The following is a 20,860-nucleotide window of genomic DNA, read 5'->3' as shown; positions in this document are numbered from 1 at the left end:
TGGAGGCGACGACTGCCTGCGGTCACTGGCTCTTGCTTTTTGTTATTTGGCTGTTTTGGTTTTGTTTCGGTTATTAACAACGCAATTTAATTGGAATACGCAATATGTGTAGCTCCCACGCGCTTTTCAAACAACGGCTCTTGCACAATTAACCAATTTACAATTGCCTTTATTGGCAGTGCTCTTCGAACCGATATTGCTGATGGAGTATGATATGGGCTTACGAATATAATTTATTAGTTCGCGTAGCTAACCGCACAGTGCTCATAAACCGAACCGCACGCTTTGAGATCTTGTTTAATACTGGAGCCGAAATCGAAGTTGGAGCCACAGCTCAAGTTGGTAACGGAGTGGTATGATTTGGTAATGGAACATGACAGTGGAGCTAGTTGTACAAAAGGGTTTCATAAAAATTCTATGTATTTTTGGTCTGCAGTGTGCTGATAACATCAAAAATAAATTTCATTGATAAAAAGCCACTTAGACCTCGAGTTTTTTGGTAAATGTGTGGTTATAAGTGGTGAAAAAGGATCTTTTTCAAAAAAAAACATTTGTTTGTTAGTCTTTTATGCATTTTTCTTCCAAGCGTTGATTGGACTTGCGCAAAAATTGTTTACCAAATTCTATAATTTTGAAAATGATCAAACTTTTCTTTTAATACTTAGTAAATGGCACTAAAACCTTATTGCTGGTTTTTCGACCTTTTAAAATTGTAGATAGCATTGGATGAAAAATATATATATTAATCAAGCGGACTAAAACTCTACAAACTCTAAAAAAACTAGTTTGGGTAAATTATGCTAAAGACGTGAATATTATGAGAAGCTTAAATTACATTATGCAAAAACAATAATATCCCACGTATCAAACCCACTGTAATTGGTTGCTGTTGTTACCAATGTTTCGCATTCCAAACGTCCCCATGAGCAACATCAGCAGTAACAGCAGCAACATCAACAGCAAGCAGTGGTAAGAATGTTGCTGGTGGGCCGAAAGAGTTGGGCCCGTGTGGGTCTGGGCCGCTTTTGTTAACGTTCTCAGAGTGTGTGGCACAGCCGTTAGACGATGCTGGTTAAAGGAAAGAAAGAAAGCCAGATCTGTTGGCTGAAGCGACGACAACAGCTACAGCCATAATATTTATGCACCCGGAATGTCGAGATGGGGATCACAATGCGGCTTTTGTTGCATCCGCGTGAGCGGGTTAACTGAGAGGCAATAATAACCAAGATTGAGTGGGCTTATTCAGCCCTTTTTGAGAGGCCAAGGGGCATGGCCGTTATATATATGTATATGAATGACTCATTCACCGGCCAAGCGGGTAAGCCAGTCTCAAGGTTAATCCACAAGTGCGGTTTTGCATGTGACTGGCTGGTTTTTATGAAGTACTATCTGCAGCTGGCTGTTTCCAGATTGGCCTTCTAATGTTGGCTACGAACAAAATGGAAGTAGCAAAAAAAAAAAGGAAAGCCAATGTCCCGACGCAGGCGCATCTATTGGAGCCATCGAGTGACAGGTTAAACCGCAACAACACATTTAGCCACGGCCAGCGGCATTTTGCAGTTATTTGGCTGTTGGCTGCGAAACAGGTTCACATTTATTCACCAGGCTTTATGCCGAGGCAGACAATTGATTTTTCCTAGCAATAAAGTTTTTCCCAACTTTTGGTTAGAGCCAGAAACGACTCCATCGATGTTGATGTCGTGCCGTTGCCGGTTGTTGTTGCTGTTGCTAGATCTGCTGTTGCTGTTGATAGTGTTGCTGTTGCTGCTAGTTCGTTGCCATGACAAAAGAATGCGGCACTCGCCATCAAGTCTCCGACTCCGGCCAAAGTCAAAATGTTATCTTAACTACGACCACGATTTGGCGAAAAAAAGCCAAGACCCAGACTGGAGCTCACATAGATAGAGACGGGAATGCCATACAGAGAAAAAAACCTATTAAAAGCATTCTATCAAATATTGTAGCTTTTTTAAACTGTTAAACCCATTTAAATTGTAAAAATGCATAACATTTTTTGGTAAAAACAGAAACCCGGCAAATAAACAATATTTGTATTTAAGAAAAAAACTTAACGGTAAGTACAAGATAATAGCCCAGTCAAATCTTAATTGGTTAGTATACAAAATCTTTTTTTTAGTTAAATCAAAGATTATGCAATACAATTATTGTATATTCTTTGGTTAAATTTAAATGAAAACACATATATATGTGAAAAAGATAAATATTCTAGCTATTCATGACAAAAAATCTTTTAAATTTTTAAGAAAAACTTAAATATTAAAAGATATGGCAATTCTTATTGATATTCTCATCCTATAAAAAGTTTTAAATAAAGGTATTCTTAGCAAATCATTATTACTATTTCTCCTACATTTTAAAATGTTTTAAGATTATAATTTCCACCTTGAATGTCAAGCACCTAAGTTCAAAGTTAGAAACTAAGTACACCTCTATATTTATGTTTTTTTATAGTAAGCTAGAAACTATGTTTTTTCAGGATTAAGAAAGTGCCTGATTTTATTAGTAATATTTTTTCTTGTGCAATAAAAAAGAGAGATGGTGGTGGTGGGAGGCATAGACAATTGGAAATGCCAAGTGCCGTTGAAATTGGCCGCGTCTTTGGCTTTGGCTTCGCCCAGAATGCACAAGGCCCACACAGAGTTGTTGTTGGCTGCAGCATTTTGGGCCATAAACATGCCCCAATGGCTCTCCCCTTCTCTTTCTGGTAGCCGGCGCCAAAACACGGCAATTGAGACCGACAACGGGAACTGCAATGGGAATGCCGAATGTCGAATGGATGCAGACGGCCAATGGATTCGCCAATGGGTTCGCCAATGGAGTAACCTTTGGCAACTGCACAAACACACAAATCCGACACCACACACCCAGGCAACCTGTCTCTGTCCCTTTGCTGTCCCACTGATGTCTGTCTAATTTTGGGCTAATTTCAATTTCCATTCCCATTTACCCTTAAAATAAAAGTGGGCGGGGCGTGCCATGCCAAAGCTGTGAGCTGGCCAAAGTAAATTGCATTTGATTAACCCCAGAGCGCCCTTTTGGCAAACAGAAACAGAAACAAAAAAGCAAACACGTGAGATTCACTGACTGTTTGTTTTGGTAGCTTAATCAACTGATAAATATTCCTGGATGCGCAAGGCAAATGCTATTAACACTACAATTTACAAGGGGACTTTGTTGGTAAGCTTTATTGATCCAGAAATAATTGCTAAAACCAATAAGGTTTCAATACATTGGATTGTGCGATCTTTGTTATTTAATTTTAGTTATAAATAATAGAGCACTGTACTTAATTAATTTTAATTTAAAAAGCCATTTTCAGTCAATACGAATCGAATTATATGCGTGTGCTGCCAGAATGAGACCAATTTGTAAACAACTTAGTTCTACACAAAAAATAAAAACTATGACAACATATAATATTTACTAAGTACTTATTACATATTTGTGGATTTAAGCCGAAAAAAGAAAATAATAATTTTTATAATAATTTTTGGACATAAATTAATTTTAAACCTATTTATGTATCATTCGTTGAAATTGATCTCATTCTAGGCTTAATTTTTGCGTTACTTTGGCAGAACTCCAAATCGGCTCATAAATCGCCGCCTTTCTAGGGCTAAATTGAGTAATCTTATGCCGGCCGGTTGAAAAAGATTGTCTAGCAGCCAAGAAGAGAGAGAAGGGCTGTTTTTCTACTGAAAAGGGGAAGAGGCTGCTGATTGATTTGCAGCACCTCATGTGGAATTGGGTTGCAGGGGAGGCGGGGAACTCAGCCGGCGAAATGCACTTAATAATATTCCAACAGTCGCTGGCCGCCTGCCAAGTGCAGAGCTAATAAAACCAAATCAAAGGCGAACTCAAAAGCCACCGCAAACGTATTTCCGACTTGATGCAGCCAATTCAATTAGCTTTGGATAGGTAAGGAGAATTGAATTTTTCTCAAAAAACAGAGATCACTATTAAGAGATAAGTTTTCGGAATGGCAGGTTTTATTTAGGGGGCGTATTACGTAATTTTTAGGTTGATTGGTAGTTGAGATGCCGAGTTTTGCATGATTCATACAAATATATTATGAACTTTTGACCTGTTTACCCATTTATATAAGAATTGAGGATTTTTGGATTATTAAAGACAATTGTACACTGGTAAAAACGTAGTAAATCCAAATATTTTATAATCAATTTAAATATTTTTCGCTTTGATTTTCATTTATTGCGGTTTTTAGGTATTTTAAATGTGAAAATATTAAAAATATTAAATGGAAATGCATTTAAATCAAAAAGGAACTATTTTATTTTCCTCAATGTTTAAAATATTTTAATATTAAATCATGCAATTTAATATGCATTGTATTAAGCATTATAATTTAATAATTAATATTAATATTGAATATACAATTTTGAATTCATTCTTCTATTACTATTACATTACTATTCCATTTTATTATCATTGTACTTTTAAATATCGATATATATTTTCCAATTCATATAATTCCAAGAGCTATTTTTAAAAAAAATTGTTGTACATCCTTTAGCCTTGTTTTCTTTTCACTTTTTCATATTTTAATTTTTCTTTTTTTTCATAAACTGTATTAAACACTCCATTTTTTTGAAACAAATTTGAATAATGTTTGTAGTAAAATATAAAAAGGCACTTCTAAACTCACCTAATTCTTTCCCTTGGACCGCCGCGCTGCCTCCTTCCTCGCAGCAGGGTATTGAGCTCCTTCATCACATCGCTGCCCTTGCGTTCCAGCTCGGAAAGGAGTTCCGCCTCGGTCTCCGCCTGCATGGGATCGATGTCCTGGCCAATCCTGTGCAGATCCGAGCCACTGCGACTGCGTCCCGTGGCATTGGCCATGTGATCGATGGAGTCCACACTGCTGTTCATATCGAAGTCCATCATCAGGTCATCGGAGCAGATGGACTCGCAGGGCGACAGGGTGTCCAAGGATTCGGCCCGATCCATCACTGCCTTTCGCACCGCCGCCGGAGTCCTTAGGCTCAACTCAATGGCCTGCTGCAGAGCGGTACGAGCCTTCGATTGACTCTTCAGGGATCTCAGCGATCCTGTTTGGGTGTGGGTGAGCGTTTCCATCAAAGTGGGTGTGTCGGTGGCCAACTCTTGGGCTTCACTGTTGCATAGCAAGGCCGGCTGATCGGCGATCTCATCGTCTATGAGATTTCCACAATCCGAGCCCAGGGAAAGGGAATGTGAGGCATGAGTTGGGGTGCCCGGTGAAATGGGACTGCGGCTGCCCGGCGGATCCAAATCCAGTTCAAGAACGGGGGAGATGTCATCCAAATCAATGTCATCGATGTCCTTCTGCTGCCGTTCCTCGTTCAACTTGTGCTTCTGCAGCTTGCCGCCTGCCTCCTCGGAATCCTCGGTGCTGCTGACCAAACTGTCTGTGGGTGAGGTCTCATCGTCCAACAGCAGACAACTACTGCTGGCCAAAGCCAGTTCGGCAAACTTGGATTCGTTGAGGGCATTGTTAAAGGAGCGGGGACGCGAAGTGCCTGCCTCACGATTGTCCACCAGATTGAGGCTGAGCAGCGGCTCCTGACCCACCTTGGGTAGAGTATCCGTCATCGAAGCTGAAGGGGATTGTAAGTAAGAAAGTACTTCAAAAGTCAAGACAGGAACTAAGAGTCACACTTACAGATTGTGCTAAACTGCATGTCGGTGTTGATCAGACTGATCTCATCCAGGCCCAGGGACATGTCCTCCTCCTTGTCATTGTCCCGCTGATTCTCCGGTGCCTGGGTATCGCTACTGATGCTCATGCTCATGCTGCTGCAATCCTGGGCGGCCAGAGATTCGCCCGCCTGAAGGCGCCAAGTGGAGGCCACCGAGGAGTGGCTCTGGTGCTTGGCACTCTTCTCGGAGGTGGACGAGTCCAGGTATAGTTTCTCCTCGTCCACACTCTCGCTCTCATCGGAGCCACTGGCCTTGGGTTTTTCCGCTTCCCGCTCATCCCGCTGATCCTGCTGATCCTGAGATCCTGGGGTCTCCGCTTGACGACGTTCGTAACTCTCACGACTCAACACCGTATTGGATCGCACCAGGCCCAATAGTGGCAGCGGAATACTCTGACTCCCATCAGTGGGCAGCTTTGGAAGTGCCAGTGGCTCCACAAAGGAGTTGGACTCACTGGAGGGCGGATCGTCGGCATCGCGCACCTCGAAAGTGTGCCGTCCACTCATCACCATCTTGAGGTTCCTGGGCCGGCTGCGACTCCGCTTCGAGCCCACCGAACTGCCCGAGCTGCTGTCCATGGCCATGTCCATGCTGGCTATCCCCGAATCCGCACTTATCTCCCTGCTGCCGGAGAATCCCCGACGCGTGGAGTTATTCGTCAGCTGCTTCACGCTCTTCTGGTCAAGATGTCGTGTCTGTGGCTGAACATGCACTGAGGTCAGCGGATGTTGCCGCGAGCTGGTCGTGATCTCCTTGGCCCGGGCACCCGTCGAGTGGGCGTGGCCGTGGCCGTGGGCGTGAGCGTGAGCTGGCACCGGCGACTGGACACTGCTGCTGGGTGTGGTGGGTGTCGTGGCCGTCAGACTGATGGCCACCGGATACTCCGGCCGGGGCAAACTCACCGTCTGCAGGGTGAACTTGGCAAAGCTGGCTGGAGTGGGTCGCGGTGTGGGGCGAACTCTGTAAGCGTGCAAGTAAACAATTTAATATTGATTGTTTTACCATTTTCAATAGCTGATCAAATATTGAACCTCAAAAGAAATTTAAAATTGCACTTTTAGTCAATGCCAAATAATGACCAAAATCTTTAGAATTTTATTCATGTAAATAATGAACTCAATGGATTTTCAAACATAATGGAACAAAGCTCATTATTCAGAGAACTTAATATGGTTGGTAAAATTTAGTATAGGGTTCAAAAATATGTTGAATAAAGAATATAACAAATTAATTCGGTTATCAAAACTAAAAGAACTTCAAAATTCGGTAATCAAAACTAATTTTCTTAAAGATTAAAGGTCATATTCTTAAATTTTTGACTACCGAGTTTTCATATCCTTTTAAACTTGGTTACCGAATTTATTTTGTATGACCTTTGTTCATTACGTTTTTGGAACGCATAGTTTTGATAGCCGAATTTATTTTTAATGTTCTTTATTTGTTAATATTCTTGATTATTATAAAATTACTATTCAAGTGCAGAGTTACTCACATGACATTGGCATGCATGCTGGCCAGGTTGTTGTAGTTATAGCGCGGCTGCATTGCTCTCGATCCCGACCCAGATCCGGATCCCGATACCGATCCCGAACCCGACGTTTCGTCCGCTATATCGCCGAAGAACTGACGCCGCTGGTACTCGATGGTGGTGTTCTGGTTCAGGTTGAACGTCAGCGTCTTGGGCTGGGCTATTTTGGGCTCACCATCGCCGGATCGTCCGGCGTGTGCGCTCTTGGAGCGGCGTTTCACTGCGGGAAAATCGAAGGAAGTTACATGTGCTTCATCGGAGGCCGAAAATGGGGTAAGTTTCTGGTTTATTTGTGGCACTTACAATTGCTCACCAACACCGGACCGCTTCCCGCACCGCGACTGTTGTTATTGTTGTTGTTGTTGTTGTTTTGGGCATTGGTCGTCGAATCCGATTCGGACTCCTCGCTGGGCGCAGTTAGGCCTGCGGAAGCGGGGCGTGGCACCGCCCCACGATAGCCGAAACGTGCCCCGGCCGCACCTGCCACCAAAGTGCCGCTCTTCTGGGCAGCGGCGGCGCCTACTTTCTCAAAGTGAACGGGCGCAGCAGCTGGCGTGGGAATGAAACGGACGAAAGGGACGATTCCAATGAAATGTTGGCATGTCAGCTCATTGTTAAATTGGCCAAATTGTCGCCAAATTAAAAAGCCATAACACTTGGTCAGCTTTTGCCATTTTAGAAGGGATACTCGGCTAGACTTCTTATATACTATTCTATAAGCTGACAGCTTTAACTTAAAAAAGCTTAAGCTTAAAAAAAAATATTTATATAAAAAAAAAGAAAAAAAAATCATTAATATGCTAATTTGTTTTACTTTTTTTTATTTATTTTCCTAAATGTTTTGCTTTACGTTTTGTTATATTCTTACATATTATTAAATGCCTTAAGACTTTTAGATTTATTAAATGTGGCTCTCTTAAGTAATTCTAAAATCTTTTTCTTTTTTTTTTTTTTTAAATTGTTTTTAAGAAAAATGTTAACTTAAAATCAGTTAGTTAAAATATAAGCCATAAAGTTAATATCAGCTGGGCTTGTATACCTTAAACTAATAATTGTCCATGAAATTAAATATACCTCTGTCTCATGATATTTGGCTAGGTATATGTATCTATTTGTATAACTTCTCCATAAATTCCATTAATTGGACTCACCTGCGTTTCCATTGTCGTCCTTTGTGTCTGTGCAAGTTGCGCTTTTGTCGCCGCCTTCCAGGAGTTTCTTGAACTTCTTGGGCGTCCCATTGAGCTTCTTGCGGAAGCCAAAGGACATGGCGGTGCCTTTGGTGTGCACCGTCTGATCCAGCGCCTCCGAGGGATTGCCATTACTGTTTCCGTTGCCATTGTGGTGGCGGCGACTTGACTTGCTGCCCTGCTTCTTGCTCTCGGCCTGGCCCTAAACGAAAAATAAAATGTGATGGAGAAACGGGGTAAAAAGCGATTAGGATGAAAGCGAAACACATTTGCAAATCGGGTCAGCACAGATGAGAGGCGCACGGAAACAAAGAAGCCTCGAGGACTTCCCTAACAAGAGACAATACACAATGGGATATATATATATATACATCATCTAACTATATGAGTCACTGCGTTCTACCAACAATAACTATTTGTGAGATACTTTTCATTGAATCATGATAAATATCAATAAGGAAGCGTATATACGCGATGCAAACCGATGATTCAACATTTAGTATAAAGTGTCCATCACGCCTTTTCCGTTTTGCAGTTATGAGAAATTTAATTAAATTTATATATGATTTAAAAGGTATATGTATTTTTAAATTAATTGTGAACATAATCATTTATTGAATGAACGTTATATTTTAAGGATTTATATAGAAAATCTCTGGGATCCACTAATTCTTTTAATGTTTTAGAATATTTAAGACTTGATTTAATCAATTTTTGAAAGAATGGAAATTAAATAAAAAATTGGAGTACCCCATTGAGAAATAGATTTATTGCAACCAGGCAGCTACTTGTGAGATTCGAAAAGCTTTAACACTATCAACAAAAGTTCTTAAAACGGATTTGTAGCGATGGAAAATAATCCGTAAGATGAATATTTAACCAGGAAGCTATCTGTGAGATACATTTGATGCGGTTTTCCAGCAACGGAAACTATTCCGCAAATGAATATTTAATGTGGTACCATGATGACTGCCTCGACTTCCGCGTCGATTGCTGCGTCCTCCTCGACTGCTGATTCCTGAAGGTCCTGCTCTAGGAGCGTTTCCTTATCATCTATACCGTTTTTCGGCTCTTTGTGACTTATTTGCTGCTCCTGATCGGAATTTTCCGCGCTCGGTTCGGCAACCCCCTCTTTCTGCTGCAGCTGCTGCTGCTGCGATGCGAATTTTCCTAGTGAGACAACGACGACGGGGTTGTCGCATTCATCCATGTTGCAGGTCGTCGGCAGAGGCACTCGCTTTCCCGGCGAGCCTCCGTCCGTTTGCCGTCTCCCCGGGGAGTCGTCTTGATCGTGGTGTCGAGAAAGTCCGCTTTATGATGCAGTACGGCTATGTTCATGACACGGCCGCCACGGCGCACAAATTACGCCATTTATAATTGCACTCGAGCCGCACACACAGTCGCACAGATACACAAATACGAGTGTACCTGCCAGTACACCCACACGGGGGTCCTTGAAAATCTAACGTCTTGCTGGAAAAATCTTTTGCAGATTGCTCGCACTTTTCACGCCTCAGGTTATGCAAACGTTTTTTCGCACTGTTATTCCACGATTCTATATCGTTTTGTCTTCCTGATTTTGTTCTTTGGCTATTTGTTGTTGTATTTTTCTATAGTTTTGTCAAGTTTTTTTCTGCTTTCACAGAGTGGCGATGATTTTTCACTTGTGAAAGCACGGCATACGGAAAATTGAATGGCGAGCTGAAAATTCTCACGAAGCAAATGGGTTTCCCTGCCTTCTTGTGGTGGGTCTGGTCGCTATACTCTCTATATTGCTTGACCGCAGGGGGAGAAAATGGAAAATAGACAGAGAGAGTTCGAGTTCGCAGTGTTCGCTCATGCGCAGAGCGTGGAAAACAAGTGGCTGTTCGGAGATAATGGTCTAAATTCGGGGGTGGCTTTAACTAGCGCCATCTAGCGGCTTGGTTTCCACTTAGCTGGGAAATGAACCGCACCAAATGGAAATTGTATGGATGTGTATGTATTTTTCACATCACTATTACTGTTTTAATGTAAACTATATTCGTTGGCAACACCTTTTTAAATACAGATCAAAATATTAAAAAAAAAATTTAAAACAAAAAATGTATATATTAAACATAGAATTATTTGAGTTACTGCTTGTTTTTTATTCAACAGTGTTTAATTGCGTGTTTATATACAACTGTATTTTATCTATCTATCAATGCAGTCTTTAGTTTAAATTTACCCTAGATAAAACAAATATTACGAAACTTTTTTTTTTAAATTTTCTTTTAACTTTAATCTAGCTCCTCAAACTTAAACAAAAATAAAGAGTTTGTTTTAATATTTTGTATCATTATACAAATTTAAATCAATCGAAAAATCGTTTTTCTGTTATAACTTTTCTTTTATAAATAAATAGATAAGATATACAAATAATTCCTTCATATTAAAATACAATAAATATCAGAACATTTTAAAAAGCATTTTATAAATTTAATTCTTCAGCAAATGAAGAAGTTGCTGTGATGGCATGACTTTGCATTGTTCATACTCAGTGATTCATGTAAAATTCAGATGTAATAAGTCCTCTGAGACAACATCCCAGTAAAATTCAATTTGGTTAAGGTCAATTGCTGAGGGGAAGTGCGGGATAAAGTGCTTCGGCTAAGTATGAAAGATGATATGTGGAAGGCGGACTGTTTTTCACAGCCTTTCCTTACCCACAAGAATGCTTATTATGTAAATTACCTTGTAATAAGCCTTAGGAGAAAAGGTAAATGAATATGGAAGCCCAAAATTATCAAAGGAAATGTGTGTTTTTTAGCCCTGCCTTCTATATTTCAATATGTATAAATATTTAATGCCTAAAAGTTGCACTGATAAGTAAATAAACAAAATTGTATGCTTAAAAACTAAAAAAAAATTAAACATAATGTAAAGTGTCTTTCTATCATTCACCATGCATTTCTTAAAATTCTTCTGCACCTCCTAAAAATATTTTGGAAAAATCTTAAGGTGTCTTCCTAACATTCTTTATGCATATTTTTATATACCAAGCAATTTTATTTCACATTCTTCTTCTGCAAACAATGAATTTTGAGGCTGACAATAGTCTGGCGAAAGAAAAGATTGTTGACCCACAATATCACTGACACCACATTTTCGGCAGACTCAACTTCGGCAGCCCAGAGTTCGCAGCTTATTGATAGTGCTTCGGCAGAAGCCTCAAGTGGGTTGTAAACATACATCAATATCACTCACCGCCAGCCAGCCGTTGTTCTCGACTGGTAATTGAGGTTCTGGCCTGATTCTGGCCGTGTTCAGTATGTGGTTGGTGAATGTGGATGCGGATGCCTGCTCCTCGGCGGCGGTTTCGATGGCCTGCAGCAGCTCGTGCAGCAGGAATTCCTGGCAAGTGGAGTACTCCGGTTCGCTGGCCAAAGTCAGTGGTTCCGCTGGGGCATCATTGTAAAGGGATTCGATGTGCAGGACGGCCTGCTCCGGTTGTTCCTTTCGCCGACTTATGGTGTAATAAAAGGGTTCGGGTTCGGGTTCGGGTTCGGTCTTGGGTTCCACTTCCTTTTGGCTGGCTGCTGCTATATATTCATTACTCGCTGTCAACTGTTGCCAGATTTTGTGCGCCTGGGCCAAATCTTCGTGCGACAGTGCGATTGTCAATACAGATTGATGATGCTCCGCGGTTGGGGACCCGAGTTCGTGGAGCGGCGGTGACTGCCGGGAGACACACTTGCCCATGGCATCTTACGGCAACCGGAGTTTTGTGGTAACTACCTCTTCCTTCTTATTTTCCTTTCCCCTCCTATCTAGACTGAAAAAAAGGATACAAAATATTAATAAAAATGTGTCGGTGCTCCTCAAATCTAAATAGCTTCTGTCTTTGGCCTATCAAACTGAAGTTTGAATAATGATAAACAATATGTCTTATAACAGTGGGCCAAAAGTATTATTTGTAAGTCTATCAAATAGAATAAACTCTACAATCGAACGTAGAAGATTTTCATATTTGTACTCATTTATTACAATTATTATTTTCCAATGTTCTTTGAAATTTTAGATATTCTCAAATATGTTTATAGATATGGATTACAATGATATGTTTAATTTTAGCTAATTTTATACTGACATTCTATTTAATTGAAATATTATGTTTATGATATTGAAGTTAAATACCAAGTTACTTATTGAATTGCATAATAAAAGAGGACAGAGGTGAAAAAAAGAGGTATATAAAACTAGAGCAGTAAAATAAAAGCCTTTGTTTTTTTTCCATGTAGGAATGATTTCGCCAGAAGATTCAAATGAATAGGTTGGTCATAAGATCCTCCCCGCACGGCATGTTGATATGCTGGGAGCTCGACTGACTGGCTTGTGGTTGGCGTGCAGGTAATGATACACCTGTCCCGCTAAACCACCAAGCAACCACCCAAGTGGCTCACCCCACCGAAAACCCCAACCCCCTGGGGCGAGTCCATTGCCTTTGCATTATGCCGCGGTGCACGTTTTTTATTAAATTTTATTAGAGTGCCGCACATGCACAACACGGACTGATGCAATCGGACTCGGCCCCCCGGATCCGGATCCGAATCCAAACTTCTTTCATACCTCCGAATGCACTGAGCGAAAGGGGGGGGAGAGAAACAGTGCGTTGGCTAACAAACAGAAAGACAGTTGCGGTCAAAATAATAGTTGTGGGACAATGTAAAGTGCTCAAAAACATACCTTTTTTTTAATTTTTATTTATTATAATGCTTTGTTAACATGAAACAAAATGAGTTTTAAGGAATTTTTAATAATGTTTTGGCTATTTATGGCAAATGAAAACTGCTAATGATTCCTAATGGAAGTAAATTCATTTAAATAAACATTTTAATATAGTGGAGTAAATAATTTTAAGGCAATTTAACCAAATTACCAATATTCCTCGTTCACTTGCACTTTGTATTGTAGTAAACATGTTTTTGATATCGACACAATATGTTTTAAAGTTAAAAATTAAAAAAAAAAAAATATTTGCTTAATCTTTTTGAATAAAACCTTAAAAATATTATAGTTTTAAATGCCTCCAAACTATTTTTGATTGCCATTTCCATAAGATACAAAACTACTAATATTTGGACCGCAACTGTATGTATCTACGCAAATGCTAGCAGCCTTTGGGAGAGTTGAAGAACTGCATCCCAGCTTGGTTATCCTCATCCTCATCCCCGTGCTTATCCTGGCGCTCCTGCTCCGTAGTTTTATGGCGTATTTGCCGCATAACAAAATTTACACCCACCGGGAGCCGTCGACGCGTCGGTGCACTCAATGGGGGTGCCCTTTGTGCCCGGGGTTTTTTACTACGGATCGAGCCATATACACTAGGTCGCCGGTTTCGCCGCCACTCGATAACACAATTTGTTCAATAATGAATTTAAGCAGGAAATGCATTTCACCAAAGCCATCATCTGAGTGACAGGGCTTATGCGGTAGGTAAATGTATTTCCAGTGCGGAATGACATAAGTTTAAAGCTGAGCAAATAGCTAGTAAAGGAGTTTACTCTTTTAAGTCTCTTTATACATATATTAATGTGTTAACAACACTTTTTATTGCATAACTGGCTTACTCATCGAAGTATGCATGAAATAGTTTATTGCTAGTGTTTGTTTTCATTAGATTTGAGCTTGGTCGAATTAGGTCAAAGAAAACAATTCATAAAGCAAATTGCATACAACAAAAATCTGTTGTATAAAATCTGTAAAATATATTTTACTCAGGGAAAGGGGAATGTTTAATGTAAAATCTAGCTATTCATAACAACTATATTTAATCATTAAAAAAAAAAACAAGTTTTGCAAAACTTGTACTTTCCATAGAATTTACAAAATACATTTTAACATTAAAGAAGTGTCCAGAGATAATCATATGTTTAAAGGTTCTGATTTCACAGACTTTTTGTAAAGCTGATTATTTAAATTTATGCTATACGCATAATACCAATTTATTATTCTGCAACTTAAAGACAACTCCCCTTTATGAGTATTGCAATAAATTTTGTGGCTCCACATAGAGTATTCCATGTGCTGCCTTTTGCGGATATTTTCAGTTGATCCGGCTGTGTTTATGCCTGCTTATGTCCTTTGGCTTACTTACATTTGCCGCGGCTTTGTGCTGCATAAATTTTCAGTGGCACGCCCCAATACAGTAACAGCAGCCAACTGCCCACCGCCCATCGCCCACCGCCCAATACCACCCCCTCAAAGCTACGTGGCTCTTTTGTGCTAACTGCCAACTTTCATTTGCTGCCTTTTCACATAATGAGGCAATTTTGCAGTTTGTTTTGTGCGAGTTTTCACTTGTTACTCTTGCATTTCATAACCCAGAGCCGCCTCATGGCAAAAGCAGGTGCCGTAAGCTGGTAGTTGTCAGTTGCCAGTTGCCAGTTTCGGTCCTAATGCAACATTTTGTATGCGCGCAGGATAAATCCCGTGCAGATCCCCGATATTGGTCGCATATGCAAATGGCTGCAGGCTGCAGCGCAGGTAATTATGCGCATAAATAACTCCGATTGTTGGCCAAGAGACTGCCGCAGGAGGCCTCAAGTAATGCCCAAGATTGGTCAATGGGTGTATGCCCGTTTATGGAGGGGTTTTTGGCTGCCGGTGTGGATATCCTGCGGAAGCTCCATCGGTTTCCCCCCAGAATAGCGTGGCTCATGCATAAGCATAGCCATTCCCCGCTTAGAATCGATGTGGCATGCAACAGCTGCTCGCTTACAACACTTCGGATTGCCATGGTCCATGCATTTTAATTGTGCGAATCCACAAAAAAGAAATTGAGATCGAAATGTGTGCACCCAAAGTAAAGGGATATAAGACTCCTTGATTTGGATTAAACCACATAATGTTTATTAACAAGTTTATGAGCAGGAAATATGTGTTTTGTAATGCACAAAACAAAATTTAAGAACATGTTTTTTTGAAGTATTAAACAATTATATATACATATGTAATAAAAACTTTCAAAGATTTCTATTTACCTTTCTAGTTTTATTTATCTTCCAAAGGCTTAAACTCTTGGGAAACGAAACCCGATTAAATTTAAAAGTAAAGAACAATGATTTTCGAAAGTGTGGAAATAAAATATTCAACACTGTGTTGATCTTCAACGCGAGTGAATTATTAAATAGATTTGATCTCTTAAATGCCCTTCGTTTGTGGGCCTTTTGAATCCAGAGTGTGTAAAAGGCTTGGAATTGTATGCCACCATATGCGTTGCAAATGGGGGCAAGGGGCAAAGGGACACGGAAGGACCTATCCAGTAAGTTGCTCTGTCAGGACAAAGTTTTGTGCCATGATTAAAACGAAACCTCGCCAAAGTTGCCACCGCTGACAATTTTAATGCAAACAAAAACTTCGTTTTTTGTTTTCTTTGCCACGCTGACAGCGGCAAACGACAAGAAGAAGGCCAACTTATTTTAGCATGCAGCATTTTCAGCAACTTGCAACTAGCCAACCAACCAACAACCCACCCACTCCCTATTTTCCACACCATTAATGCAAATTGACGGGGATACAAGTCGCTACAGGTGCCAGATCCGGTCAGGTAGGTAGTTTCGTTCGGGAAAACTACGTTTGGGAAAACTTCTGGCAATTCACGCGGACGTTTGCGGCTGTTCTGCCGCCGAAAGCAATTCCATTCCGGTAATTGAACAAGTCAACGCTTAATTACAACGCACTACAGTAAAACACCATAACTGTCTGCGGCATTGAGTGAAAAGCCAGCCGGCAATTTCCATTCAACGAAAACGAAATAATTTCCATTTGAAATGCACAAAAATGAGCAATTTCTTTTCGACCAGGATTTCAACCCTTTATTTGTACCCCCCCGCTGTTGTTTTCACTGTTTTTGTTTGAAACGTTTTAATTGACGTCTCATTTTGTCTTGCGGCTGATATTTTATTGGAGTTCAGTGGCGTAGCTTCAAAAATTCAGGGAAGAACCTTTAAAAATCTTACTGTAGACCAAAATAAATTTGTTTATTCTATTAATTTAAAATAAATTAAATTTTTTGATACTATACAAATAAACTTCTGTCTCCACCAATATTAAATCCCTTAAAATGGTTTCAAAAGTTTGGTTAAAAAATTATTTCAATTCTCGTTAAATTTAATTATAGGTAAAACTTTTTAATTTTTCGTTTTATGAATTTCTCATACATCAAACAAGTTCTGACTCCACCCCTTTTGTTAGTCGAACAATTCAGCAATTTATCGGTTAAAGCACGACGGGCAGGCAAAAAACGCAGTGAAAATGACTTAAAGCAATTCCCGGGGACGCTGGATTGTTAAAAACTGATCTATATGCTTGGTTATTGAGCAACTTTGGCTGTGGCTGTCGATGGCTCAAAGCCTTCAGCGGAAAAATGTATGGCCAAAACCAAACCAAACATAGCAGAAGAGGTGGTAAGGGGATGGCTATGGCTATGGAAATGGTTATGGCTATGGGAATGGGTATGGGTATGGGTATGGGTATGGGTATGGGTATGGGTATGGGTATGGGTATGGGTATGGGTATGGGTATGGCTATGGGTGAACAGATAGCGGCAGTAGACACTTGATAGGTTTTTTGCGACCACCACCCCTCCACACACACTATTGGCCATAAATCAATTTTTCAAAAATGACACTGGGAAATGGAAAAAGTAAGCTCAAAGCTTGGCGAATATTGAAAGCGTCCGCTTGGCCCGATATAAACCGATACTCTCCCATGAATTGTCAAACGTAGAAAAATATATGCATGCATGCATACATCTATATAACTCATATATATATATTAATAAAACATGTATGTTCGGTCCTAGCATTTTTTGGGCATCAACCTAGAAGCTCTGGTATTTTTTATGCTATCGCTTGTCGTTTTTTTCCTATTTTTTTTTTTTTTTCTGGCTTTGCAAATCTTTGCAGCTGGCGTTGAAAGTTTGTCATCATAAATTTTAATATTATTTTCGTAGCGAATGCAACAGGAGTTGGAGCAAAAGGAAGCATTTTGCGATGCAAAACTTGCCAAAGAAGCAGAATCCATAGTTCGGCAAGTTGGGAAATGAGCACATTAATGGGAAAGGGAGACCAGCACCCTTTCCTCGTTGGGGAATTTCAAAAACCCCGTGCTGCACACGCGGCGTATGCGCAATGCAGCAGCCTCTGATTTGAAAAATTGGAGAAAGGGCGCACGGCAACATCTGGGAGCCTGCTGGCCGGAAGCCCATATTCCCCAGCATGTGTGAACCGAATGTTGATGAGTGCCATATAGTGAATGCATATGAATGAATTACAAGCCAACTTTCCCCCCCCCAAACCCTTTTTTAGTCTGGTTTTTGGGACTTTCAAAGCGGCTGAATGAAGCCTTCTGGCTTTGGCGGCACGAATTGCATGCAAAAGATTGTTTTGCATAGATGAGTGAAATCACCGGGCGCATTTATTGAACTCCTGGTTGACAGCAGACGAAATTGACATTGATTGGTCCTCGGATCTCAGTCCCGAGAGTCTAATGACGAAGAATCAAGAGGGAGCTCAATTATTCTAGTTTTTCTTGTGCGCTTGAAATTTTTGTACTGATGCATTCTGTTTTTTTCGTAGCTCGTTTGCTGTTCAAAGAACAATTTAGGGTATTCATTTTTAAAATATAGATACCAAAAGGTACAATTATTCTGCAGCATAAATATTAATTTAAGTAACCTAAATCACAAAAATAATAGATTTTATGGTCCTTGGATAACTAATTTTAAATGTTATAAATATGTATATAAGTATAAATAAACTCGAGACAGTAATAAAACATAAGTATTAATTCAATACCAAATAATATAACTGGTAAATTTTTTTGTTTCATTTATATACCGATGACTCTAAAACACATAAGATTTATTTTGATACCTTCGTGGTTTTAATTTAATACTCATCTTATTGAGAAATTTAGTAGCAATAGTTTAATTTATAAGAAAATTTTTGGGGTCTATATTAAACACTGTTTTATTTCTACAATAAGTTGGGAAGGTACAAAATGTATATTGATTTTAATAATAAACTTTGAATAATACGTTTTTTGTTAGAACTACAATGCAAGTGAGTCAATCAATATGGTATATTTAAATCATTAAATATTGCAAAATGTTACTTAGGAGTGAACAGCTGAAAGGCCTCACTCTTAAATTAATCAAATTCTCTGCACATTCGAAAATTGCCTGCAAGTATGGTAATTATAAGATGAAGTAAAATATGCATATGATTCTATGCTCTTAGATTTCCGACTGATTACCGACATATGCTGACGACTAGTGGATTTGATTTAATATGCACAGAAAACTAGTCAAGCAAATTGGAAGCAGCCGCCTGCAGGCGAATAAAGTCTTACGAATTCAGGCGATACGTGAACTGAATGAAAAGCCAAGGACTTAAGTCTTTAAGTGATGTGGCAAGGTCGTGGTATTGGGTGGTCTATGGTGGGTGGGATTATGGAGTGTGAAGAAAGATAAGAGCGAACCGTACTTCTCCTAGGGCTTATTTGCATGCCGTGATTAAGTGACCAGGTCATAAATGCAGTCTGGCAGTGGGTATTTCGACCATTTCGGCTCGCTGCCAAGGCAATCATAAAGCTTGCCACTTAATTATTACTTAGTCTTTATTAACATGGCTCACAGCTTTTGTTGGCCTCTCGCTCCCGTTTAATGCCATCAACGGAGCGTGCAGTTTTGATTTCGGGGACTGGCATGGTATGTATTTCGAGGCCTGGTAATTGCAAATTGTTGCCGTCGTCTTTGCCTGCGTTTGTTTGTCAATTTGCGTACTTAAAAAATTCTTTTATATAAACATACATATATGTGCCGACAACGACGACGCACATGCACAACTCGACGTTAGTGTAACGAGCCATATGTGTTGTGTTGTGCACATAATAATTACGCAATTGGCAGGAGTCCCCTTTTCCCTCACCATTTTGGCCTGGCTCTGTTCGTCTTTCGCTCGAGTCGAGTGTCTCATCAAATTAGTTTTAATTATATATTATATTCGTTTTGCACACATTTCGGCATTAACAGGATGAACACGCAGTGGGGACTCCACTGCGTATGGGTGATATTTGCCATGGCAATCGATTTGTATGCCCGGCAGCACTCCGCCTGTTGTTCTTGTTTAAACAATTACCCCGCTCATTGACTTTGTGCCCAGGCCCCAGAGACACAACCAACGAATGTGGGATTGAAATTGCTCCAAACCTGTACTAGATATCTAATATGCATGGCATTCAGGGAAACGAAAGTAGACGCGTCAAGTGAATAGTAACTGTACAGTAAAAAAAATGAAATAAAAATATAGAAAACGCTCAAAAAACTTACCGAATTTTTACGGAAAATAACGTTTCTACAATTTTTTCAGCTGTGACCATGTTAGCTAACATTTAAAACTTAATTGATACATTTTTTAGAATTTAGTTTTGGTAAAGTCTGCTTTTAGAGTAACAAACTGTCTTTAATTTTACAATGTTATCTAAATATGTATGTAGGGGTTATATTACTTTTTATTTGTTTCAAAATGTGAAAACTTATTTCTAAAGCCCTTTTTTTTGATTTTAAATAAACATTTTATTTTAAAATGAATCCAAAAATTTGTTTATTATTTTGAAAACGTAATTGTTGTTTTATGGATTACAGAGGTACATTTTACGTAAATGTTTTTTAAACTACTGGGGAGATTATGTAATTATTTTCATCTAAAATATTAAAAAAGTAAAAAAAAAAAACAAACAAAAATGGATATATTGGAATTCCTACACACAAAGGCAATAAATTATTGTCATTTACATTTTCCCTAACTGCACGACGACATCGACACCAATGCGGTTGTTGCTTTGGTTTCGCTTCGAGTTTTTGGGTTAGTTAGGGTTTCAGTTTCAGCCACAGATTTGTCTCGCCATGCAAATTCCCATTTTTCACCATCAGACCCACCTTTGGCTTATCTTATCGGTGTGCATATGTGTTTGTGCCCGTGTCGGGGCGTAATTAAATAGAAATTCTCAAGTGCTTGTTGTATTTTTCGGGTCACTTGACTTGACACTTAAGCACTGCGAATTTTACTTCACTTCCACCTGTTGATTTTCTTTATTACTTCACTGCGCGACCTTGAATTATGCGATCAGTTTTTGTTACTATTTTTTGCCATAACTACACTTCCAGTCAAGAGAGTCGCGTCATGTTTGCTGTTATTATTAATAGCCAAAAGCGTCAGAAGCAACTGACTGCGGACTACGCATGAGACTCGAGACTCGAGACCCGAGCACCCAAGAATCTACAAAGCTGCGATCGGAGCGTTAGGAAAGCTCGCTCTCTATACCATCTGGCTGGGCTTTTGGCTCTACGGTTACTGGTAGTAAAGAAACGAAGAGAATACCTTGTGATTCACAG

At 39.7% G+C, this 20,860-nt stretch overlaps 1 protein-coding gene across 15 annotated transcripts in view; it reads right to left on the bottom strand.

The window, feature by feature from the left end:
• The window catches only part of LOC128258846 (serine-rich adhesin for platelets), a 32,680-nt gene extending 11,963 nt beyond the window's left edge, over positions 1–20,717 (bottom strand). For 5 of the 15 annotated variants that reach the window (XM_052990783.1, XM_052990788.1, XM_052990785.1 and 2 more), the window contains exons 1-7: positions 20,405–20,715; positions 11,668–12,235; positions 8,401–8,641; positions 7,553–7,798; positions 7,214–7,469; positions 5,684–6,681; positions 4,688–5,618 (exon numbers count right to left, since the gene is read on the bottom strand). In XM_052990783.1, the coding sequence (XP_052846743.1) occupies positions 4,688–5,618; positions 5,684–6,681; positions 7,214–7,469; positions 7,553–7,798; positions 8,401–8,641; positions 11,668–12,162 (3,167 nt within the window). In that variant the 5' untranslated portion in view covers positions 12,163–12,235; positions 20,405–20,715. Of the gene's footprint in view, positions 1–4,687; positions 5,619–5,683; positions 6,682–7,213; positions 7,470–7,552; positions 7,799–8,400; positions 8,642–9,400; positions 10,314–11,667; positions 12,236–20,404 lie in introns of those variants that run through there. The other 10 variants (XR_008267996.1, XM_052990796.1, XM_052990794.1 and 7 more) reach the window with 8 other exon arrangements.
• Between the last annotated feature and the right edge of the window lie 143 nt (positions 20,718–20,860).

Source organism: Drosophila gunungcola (genome assembly GCF_025200985.1).
Source record: "Drosophila gunungcola strain Sukarami chromosome 3L unlocalized genomic scaffold, Dgunungcola_SK_2 000003F, whole genome shotgun sequence".
Lineage (NCBI taxonomy): Eukaryota > Metazoa > Arthropoda > Insecta > Diptera > Drosophilidae > Drosophila > Drosophila gunungcola.
This window is presented reverse-complemented; position numbering and strand designations above follow the sequence as displayed.